General features: G+C 43.8%; 1 protein-coding gene across 1 annotated transcript in view; it reads left to right on the top strand.

Annotated features, from left to right (window-relative positions):
- The window catches only part of LOC138976716 (uncharacterized), a 51,523-nt gene that overhangs the window by 15,879 nt on the left and 25,644 nt on the right, over positions 1 to 10,000 (top strand). The window contains exon 5 of the mRNA XM_070349590.1: positions 8,251 to 8,274. Coding sequence (XP_070205691.1) covers positions 8,251 to 8,274 — 24 coding nt within the window. The remainder of the gene's footprint in view (positions 1 to 8,250; positions 8,275 to 10,000) is intronic.

Below are 10,000 nucleotides of genomic sequence, written 5' to 3'. Positions count from 1 at the left end.
CGAGTGTTTCAAAGCGGTAGCGCTTCCGGATCATGATGATGATGATGATGGTGGTGGTGGTGATGGTGGTGGTGGTGGTGGTGGTGGTGATGATGATGATGATGATGATGGTGGTGGTGGTGGTGGTGGTGGTGGTGATGATGATGACGACGATGACGACGATGACGACGATGACGACGATGACGACGACGATGACGACGATGACGATGATGATGATCCTACACTTATGGGATTCAATTTTGTTCAAAAGCAAACTATTCCACGAGAGTCAGAGCTTACTAAATGAAAGTCATCTGAACGCTTCAATAGCAGAAGCAATATAGCCTGGTCCTATACAAGAACCTTTTCTTCGGCCTATCTCTGGTGGTCATCACTAGACACAACAAGTGACGAGGGGACAATGAGTTTACTGTAGCACCCTTCCCGCTACTATATGTACAGTGGAACCTCCCTATTAAGATCTCCAGAAGTATGTGTCTTAAAATAAAATAACATTTACAGAGGTTACAAACAAAAATTCTGAAAAGAAGCGAGGGGGAAGCCTTACATTGGGGAGGGGGGGGGGGGGGGAGAGAGGGGGACGGTCCTATACAAACCCTTCTTCGGCCAATATATGGCGGTCAGCAGTGAGCTAAACAAGAAGCGACCGAACGATGAGTGGGGTTTCCATTTTATAGCCTGGTCCTATACAAACCCTTCTTCGGCCAATATCTGGTGGTCAGCAGTGAGCTAAACAAGAAGCGACCGAACGATGAGTGGGGTTTCCATTTTATAGCCTGGTCCTATACAAACCCTTCTTCGGCCAATATCTGGTGGTCAGCAGTGAGCTAAACAAGAAGCGACCGAACAATGAGTGGACCGTGGCACCCTTCCATCTACTGTGTGTGTCGCTTATTGCTAATCAATCAGACATTCAGGCCTCCTAATCCCGGCCGGTCAGCCAGTGACCCCTGGTCAGAAAGATGGTGTGTGCACAAGTGCTGTGTTGACGAAGAGAAGTAGAGTGAGAGGGTCGATGTCTGTTGGTGCTGAAACGTTGAATGTGGTGATGTGTGTGTGTGTGTGTAGAAGGGGAGTACGCCATAGTGGTAGTCAATGTCTGATGTAGCTGGTTGGCTCTCTCTATCTCTGTGAGTCTGTCTGTCTGTCTGTCTGTCTGTCTGTCGCTCTCTCTCTCTCTCTCTCTCTCTCTCTCTCTCTCTCTCTCTCTCTCTCTCTCTCTCTCTCTCTCTCTCTCTCTCTCTCGCTCTATCTATGTCTATCTCTTTCCATATATATGTATGTATGTCTGTCTTTCTCACTCTCTCTTTCTCTCTCTCTCTCTCTCTCTCTCTCTCTCTCTCTCTCTCTCTCTCTCTCTCTCTCTCTCTCTCTCTCTCTCTCTCTCTCTCTCTCTCTCTCTCTCTCTCTCTCAAGTAGCTGTCAACAATTGGCAAAGCTGTATGAATTACAAAAATATGTTCTTTATTACATGTATTATGCGGAATTTATGTTGCGATTTTCCATCATCATCATCAACATCATCATCATCATCATCATCATCATCATCATCATCATCATCATCATCATCATCATCATCATCATCATCATCATCAAATCATCATCACCATCATCATCATCATCATCATCATCATCTTCATCATCATCATCATCATCTTCATCATCTTCATCATCATCATTTACACCATATAATCATTGTAAGCATTAGTGTAAACGTTGGTATTGTGTGAATTTTACCGTCGATCACTTTACATGTGTAACCTCAATTAACATGTTGCATGTTTCGCTTTTGATTTATATGTTGCTTACTTTGTCATTTTGTTGTTTGTGTTTATTTGTTTGTTTGCTGACTTGTCGATTGTTTGCTGGGTCGTTCGTTTATTTTGTGTATTTGTCATGTTGCTTAACTTGTTTATCATTTATTAGACATTTGTATTAGAAGTAAGGACCGGTTGTAAGAAAAGGCGTCGCCTTAAACCTCTATCCCTGAAAAATTAAGTTCCATCATCATCATCTCTCTCTCTTTCTCTCTCTCTCTCTCTCTCTCTCTCTCTCTCTCTCTCTCTCTCTCTCTCTCTCTCTCTCTCTCTCTCTCTCTCTCTCTCTCTCTCTCTCTCTCTCTCTCTCTCTCTCTCTCTCTCTCTCTCTCTCAGACAGACAGACAGACATGCCCGAAACAAAGATGAGAAAAAGAAGGACAGTCAGAGAAACAGACAGACAGACAGACAGACAGACAGACAGAGATAAAGACACAGCAGAAGATATACAATGAAGAGAAAATGGACAGAGTAGCGTGAAAGAAAGAGGATGGATGATGACATAGGCTTGGGGTAGGATCTAAAGCCGAAAGGACTCAGCCATCCGATAAAATAGTCCTCCAGCCAGTCGGATCCAGAATCACTAATCAAAGAGTAAAAAGCGAGAAATGAGGTTCCATACCGATTTGTCTCACTTTGATGTGATGCCCTCATAGGTTATTGACACATTATTGATAGCACTCTCGCCTTTAAGACTGGTCTCCTATCCGTCCCTACAAGAAAGATGTAGTATAGTGCAGTTTATCGCGGTACGAGCATACGATAACGTGTAAAGTATCAGGGGGGCAAGCAGTGAAATACAAGAGGAGCAGTACATGATCACATAGATTCTATGTGAAATCGAGGATTGACATGATGGGTTCAGTCACATTCTCACTATTTATGTATGTGTATGTTTCGATTGTTCGGTTTTTGTTGTTGTAATGTTTGTTAGTTCGAACGTCTGTTTGTCATTTGAGTACTTTACTTTCTTGTTTCGTTGGTTGAATGTTTGTCAGCCCTAGAAATGTAGTTCTTTCAATGTTGGAAGTAACTTAAAATACGATAGAGAAACAAATGTTTAGGAAGGAAATTATGCCTCAACCACCCCCCCCCCCTTCCCCCCTCCCCCCTTCTCTCCCTAGGTAAAACGAATCGAGGTTACCATCCTAGCCCAGCCATTTAAAACTACTTTGTATCCTCGTGTTTAAACTAAATTGCAAACTGTTTCGGCAGTAAGTAAGAAAAAAACAAACATGTTGCTGTCCCTTTGGTATCAGACATAAAAAGGAAAACATGAAAAGAAACTAAGCCAAATTGCTTTGCTGAAAAAAAAGAGTGTAAAGAGAAAAAAGAGACAGAAACAAATAGAAAGAAGGCAAAACATTGAAATCAAGTAAGCATTCCCCGAACCAACTTGCAAAAAAATAGTTGTTGGTTTTTTTTAAAGGGAAAAGAAAACATGTAAACCAAGTGAGCACCCCGAGAATCTCCCCTCCCCCCATCCACCACCGCCTCGGGAGAAAAATAACACTTTATATTACTTCTCCTGCCCTCTTCTTTAAAAAAAACCCACCACTACACACTTTGCAGGTTTAGATGGCAAACACTCCTCTTGCATAAGCGAGTGATTTAGTTTACATCATTCTCCCCCCGGCCCATCTAAATCAGTTTGATTGGGAGGACGAGTTGGCATTCCGAAATGGGGATATCCGTGACCGGCATCGATCTATCTGTGATCCATTTCTGGATTGGGTCAAAACGATTACGTACATGCATTCCAATTCCGGATGTGAAATTGCCAGATGTACACTTCACGGTTTGTGCATTCGTCTGTGTAAGATTTGGTCTATTCGATTGCAATGAAGTGAGAAAGGTGATGAGCGTTCTTGTTTATGTTAGGGTGTGAGGGTAGGGGTGGGGACTTGTATATTAATGGAGAGTTTGTAGATGTTCCAATGCATCGTTACCATTTATACGTGTATGAGGAGGGGTTCGTGGTGTGATAATTACGTGCTTGAATGAGGTGGGCTTGTCTTTGGGCTCAGATTCAACCTCAGACTCAGACTCAGATGTGTTAATATAATGTGAAAGGCAGTCAGACCTATGACAATGAAAACAATGTGGGTGAAGCGGCATCAAAATATCTAGTCAATCTGTCTACGGGTGAAACTGACTGCACTCGTTGATATATCACCGAGACTTAAGACGGCTGGCCGAAACCGTTCGACCAAGACAGCACTGAGTCAGTGGTCTTCGTCAATAATACCAACAGTGTACTTAATGTGCATGATACCGATTTCTTTGTTTCTGACCACATTTTCTATTCAGAAACAGCACATGTATATATGTTTGGATTCACGACATAAGTACAGACTATACACATGTATGAGTTATGACATTGTAAGGTTCCAGCCAGAAATACAACCCCAGAGCCGAAACCGGCTTACATGTTTGACCAACATGTCAATGCATTTGATTACGTGTGTGTGTGGGGGGGGGGGGCGGGCGTGTGTGTGTGTGTTGTTTGGGGGGAGAAGAGGTGGGTGTGAGCGTGCATTCGCCGTGTGCACAAACTCACCCTCTCTTTCCCTTTCTCGCCACCTCCTCTTCTCCTCCCCCTCAATACCACTCCCCCTCAATACCACTCCCCCTCAATACCACTCAATTCGAACGCCACCTTAATCAGCCTTATTGTCGACACATCTCTCTCACTTCATTCTTGAAGTCAAAACACCATCTGGTATCTTGGGGAGAGCCTCTCGAAACTGTTCAAACGTCGTTTTGCATCCTCGGGGCTAAGACCCAAAGTGAATTCAAGAAAAGCTAGATCCTCACTCTCCCCACTCCAATGTCATTCCATGAAGATCCCCAGCGAACGCACCTCACTTGCGTGACTTGCCTGTAATATTCAGTGAATGTAGGACTGAAGATAGAGAGAATAATTTAGTTTTTTTTCCTAGGCTTGCAATGGAGGGTTTACGGGGCGGGCTACTGAGTATTATGTAACTGAAGTGTAGGTTTGTGATAGTTTGACATTTTGAGAAACACACACACACACACACACACACACACACACACACACACACACACACACACACACACACACACACACACACACACACACACAGGCAAGCAGGCAGGAAAACAGGCAGGCTGACGCTCACGCACGCACATACGTATACACACATGGAATCACGCACGCACACACGTACGCACAAACGCACGCACGCACTCACACACACACATTTTGAGAAAAACACACACACATACACACACACACACACACACTAACACACACACACACACACACACACACACACACATGAACACACACAAGAACACACACAAGAACGCACTCAAATCTGAAACATAATAAGGGATATCGGGACGTTCTAGTTTTGTTTCCGTTATTGGCCTTCCAAGGTCATAATCACTTCTTCTATTCGTAAGTGTCCTTGCGCTGATCACGGAAAGAAAAACAAAATCCTGCACGTGGAGACAAATTGGAATAGGAATGATAAAACGGGGAGCACTGAAACTGTAACATAAATAAATCCTGAATTCTGCGTCGTGACATTTTGCGAAAACCTCAACAAAACGACAGACAACCCTTGACAACAAATCACCTTCACCGCCACAGCTTACAAAAGAACCAAAATGATCCTGGCAACAACGGCTAACAGGGAGGTTCGGTTTGGCTTCTTCACGAGATGAAATGGCTTTTTGTTGTAACGAAGTGTCCCACCAACTGTAGCAAGCCCTGTACCACGAGTTGGACCTTATGCACAAGAGAGGAAAAAGATCGAATAAATGTTTGCCACCCTGCATTGACGCGCACTGACACGTATTGTGCGCCCCAACCCCCCTGAGGGATGAGGAAGAGGCTGAACAAGTCATGCGCACAACCCGTTCAAACAGACCGGGGTGAAGATTTTCCTTTGGGAATTCCCGTTTTCAATAGTCCGCTATTATCACAGACTCTCCCTTTCTCTCTCTTTACAAAACGGGTTCCTTCTGGTTGGCCTCGCTTTCCATACTCTCTGGCGTGTTTTCGACATGTTCCGTTTAATTGGCTCCTTAAGTGTTTCTTGTTTGCCTGTACATTATAACCGTGGGTGGTGCCAAGGTTAAAGTTCATTTGGCCCGGGAAGAGTGGTTTTCGAAGGAGATCGTTCAAGGGTCCTTAGACTGCATACGTGCATAGGGGATTAAGATTGTTTTAGTGTGTAGCAATGCCACTCAATATTTGTGATACTTCAGTTAAAGTAGTTCCGGATAGCCAGAGAAGCAGTGTGTTGGAAGAATATAACTATTCTGAAATGATGATGCTGGTCTGTAGCTGAAGGATATACTGGTACTGGTGCGCGTGTGTGTGGGGGGGGGGTGTGTGCGTGCGTACGTGCGTGCGTACGTGCGTGCGTACGTGCGTGCGTGCGTGCGTGCGTGTGTGTGTGTGTGTGTGTGTGTTAGGGGTATATATGTGTGCAAATTGCTTCATGACGGGATTATATCTTGGGAATCAAGGCTAATATGATTGATTAAAATGATGACGTCGAGACAATCGATCAATCATACACCAATAAACATATCAATCTATCCATCGTTTAGCCAATCTATGAGTCAATCAATTAATCAATCAATATATATATCGCTTTATCAGTCAGCTTTTCAATCAAGCGTTCGTGCAATCAATAATCCAATGAATGGGGATTTGAATATGGCATCAAAGACAAGAGGTAATTAAAGAAACATACACGAAAACAATGGTAACCCTGAGACAAAACTAACTAGCGTCTAAATAAAAATAAAATAGAATAAACAAACTGACATTAGTCATCATGACTATGTTTTGCAAGTCACTATTCAACACAGTCACATTTAAAGATTCTTACTCATCAAGGAAGATGTTATTTCATGTATTTGACGACCAATCTAGACAACTTCCGGAAATAACTCGAGTTTGTATAGGCTGTGGAAGAGTTGCTTTCCCTTACGTTGTTTGCCTTTCCATAGAAACAATAAGTCAAGCTACTCGTGACAGTGTAGGCTTGCCTCGTTGTTTCTATGAGAAAGAAGGGAAACGCATTCTTCAATAACCCGGCCATTACAACTTGACAGAGAAAATTATTATAATTATATGAAGTCTTATATCGCGCGCGTATATCCAGACTCGGACTCAAGGCGCAGTGTGAGATGGAATTCTTTACACAATACATCACGCATTCACATCGACCAGCAGATCGCAGCCATTTCGGCGCATATCCTACTTTTCACGGCCTATTATTCCAAGTCACACGGGTATTTTGGTGGACATTTTTTTATCTATGCCTATACAATTTTGCCAGGAAAGACCCTTTTGTCAATCGTGGGGTCTAACGTGCACACCCCAATGTAGTGTACACGAAGGGACCTCGGTTTTTCGTCTCATCCGAAAGACTAGCACTTGAACCCACCACCTAGGTTAGGAAAGGGGGGAGAAAATTGCTAACGCCCTGACCCAGGGTCGAACTCGCAACATCTTGCTTCCGAGCGCAAGTGCGTTACCACTCGGCCACCCAGCCCAAGTATTGTCTATTGAATCGTGGCTATTTCTGACTGTGAAGGGTCTTCAGAGGAGTACGTTGCTGTTTGTTTACTAGTTAACAACTTGCTCTCCTTCGAATGAACGTAATTTGTTTTTGTGCAGAACAGTTAGTCGGCCGGAATCAGACAATGGTTCATTAGGTCTGTAAAAGGAAAGCCATTTCCTGCTAATTAATGACGCGTACTCCTCTAGATCTCCCCTTGTTTAGTGTACCTTGTTCGACCTTTATGTTTTGTTCAGCTGCTCGACGCAAATGTAAGAACAACATATAAATCAATATACCCACCCCTTTTCACGTTGGTCATGTAGACTGCAACAGAAAAAGAAAGAAAACAAACTAGGTTAAAAACACACATACGTACACACACATGTACACACGCACACACACACACACATACACACACACACACACACACACACACACACACTTGCACGCACACACTCACACACACACACATACACGCACGCACGCACGCACGCACACACACACACACACACACACACACACACACACACACACACACACACACACACACACACACACACACACACACACACATGTCCTCTCCCCCCTTTCTCCTCCCCACCCCGTCAACACTCCCCTCCCCCCCCCCCCTATTAACTCCCCTCCACCCAGTAAGTAAGCCAATTGACCGCTAAAAGGGTAGGCTTGTTCTCATTCACCCTCCTACGGCCAGTGACCCCAATTTGCATTGATTGCAGTTCGTCTGAGCTTAAGAGAGCAATCATTAAACTGCCGCTTTTTAATTTGTTTGCTGTCGCCCTCATTTTCTTTTCTTTTCTTCTCAGTGTCTCATTTGGGTGTTTGTTTGAATCTGAATTGTTGTCTTTGTTTTTCTGTTGCAGCCGACACGACCAACGTGAAAAGGGGTGAGTATACTGATTATATTATGTTGTTTATACATTTGCGTTGGAATGAAAATGTATCCTTCCTAAACCTGTTGGTAAAAAAACACCAGATTGGGTTGATAGTTTTGTATGCGTTTTACAGTTGTCGTTTGATGTTGTTGAGTGGATCTTTGAGCTGATTTTTAAGAACAAAATGGAGATCTTCGTAATAAGTTATTTTTAGTGAGAAAATCAGCCGTAAGTGTGTTGGCGAGAGGTGATTGTTTGTGTATATATACGAGAGAGTAAGTGGTACATGTACGGTTAGTATTTTTGCAATGATTTCGAGTATCGGCGTTTCATTGGAGTGCTTCTTGCCCTTTACCATATAACTGCTTTTGTTTGTTAAAACACACTGTAATCGTGGGTTGATACAAAACATTTATGCAAGCTTATTTTAAATGCAAATTTCTCTCACTGCTAGCCTTTTCACCTTGCCGGCAAACCACCCCCTGGGGACAGTTCAAAGCAATTAAACCGCTCAAAAATTGATGAAGTTGGGATCGAGCGAAAAGCTCCAGTGAACTCGCCCAAAACATCTAACAGAACCTATCTCAAGCACTGGAACCCCCCTGATAAGACCTCAAAATATCGGAGACAAGCAGGTCCTTCATAGGAGGGAGTCTTGAAATGTAGTCGGATTGGCAGACAATATCAGTACAACAAAAACAATATATAAATAAATAAATAAACAAATCCCTGCGCTTAGAACTGTACCCACGGAATACGCGCGATATAAGCCTCATATTGATTGATTGATTGACTTTGAAAAATATATTTCTTACAAACTTAGGATGTCTTTACACGGGGCGAAGGGGAAGTTGTTCAAGGGGGGTGGCAGTAGTAGGCTACATGGGGGGTTTGGGCGTACATGACAATGTTTTTGCTCAGCCGCGCAGTCTGAAAATGAAATATTAATGCCAGAGCCCGTCAAAGCGAAGAGGGCAAATCGAATTAGCGTTTTTCACAGGCTGGGATCAATGGCAGAGAATGGTGGGTGCCGCCAGCCATCAGAAACAGAGCGGAATTGAGTTGGAAGCGGTATAGAAACAAACGCTAGTCAGAGGCTGCTTCGCCTTTCTTGCGGCATCACGGCTGCGATATTGAAACTTCACACACGATGAGCCAGGAGGGACTGTTGAGAATCCTGATGTTTGTGGGAGATGAGGGGGGAGGGGAGGGGATGCTGTGACCTTGCTATCGTATTATTGACAAGCCAATTCAAATTAACTGTTGTGTCCTTAAAACGTCGCACACGATGAGCCAGGTGGGACTGTAGATAATCCTGGTGTTTCCTTTGGATAAAAGCGAAGGAAGGGGGGGTGGGGGCGGATGGGGGTGCGGTGACATAGTTGGCATATTATTGGCAAGCCCATTTATGTTAACATTGTTCGTCAAAAATCCGAATAAAAGGCATAATTATGCCTCTTGAACACGAAGTGAAGCTTTACTTGATGAATTGAATGTTAATGTCAAAACGATCGCTTTTCACCACGATCATGCCTCAGTTTGAACAAATTGACATGGTTCTCTCCGTCTCCGTAGACGTTGGGCTCAGTCGGTAACGGCGCTGGCTTGACATCACTTTGTCGCTATCGGCGCGGGTTCGACCTCCACGTTCGGCAAGTGATTTATCTCCAAGAATCAACTTTGTGCATAGTCTCCTCTCCGTCTGAACACCCCCGTGTACACGCATGCGCGTGACAAG

Source organism: Littorina saxatilis, linkage group LG1 (genome assembly GCF_037325665.1).
Source record: "Littorina saxatilis isolate snail1 linkage group LG1, US_GU_Lsax_2.0, whole genome shotgun sequence".
NCBI lineage: Eukaryota > Metazoa > Mollusca > Gastropoda > Littorinimorpha > Littorinidae > Littorina > Littorina saxatilis.
This window is presented reverse-complemented; position numbering and strand designations above follow the sequence as displayed.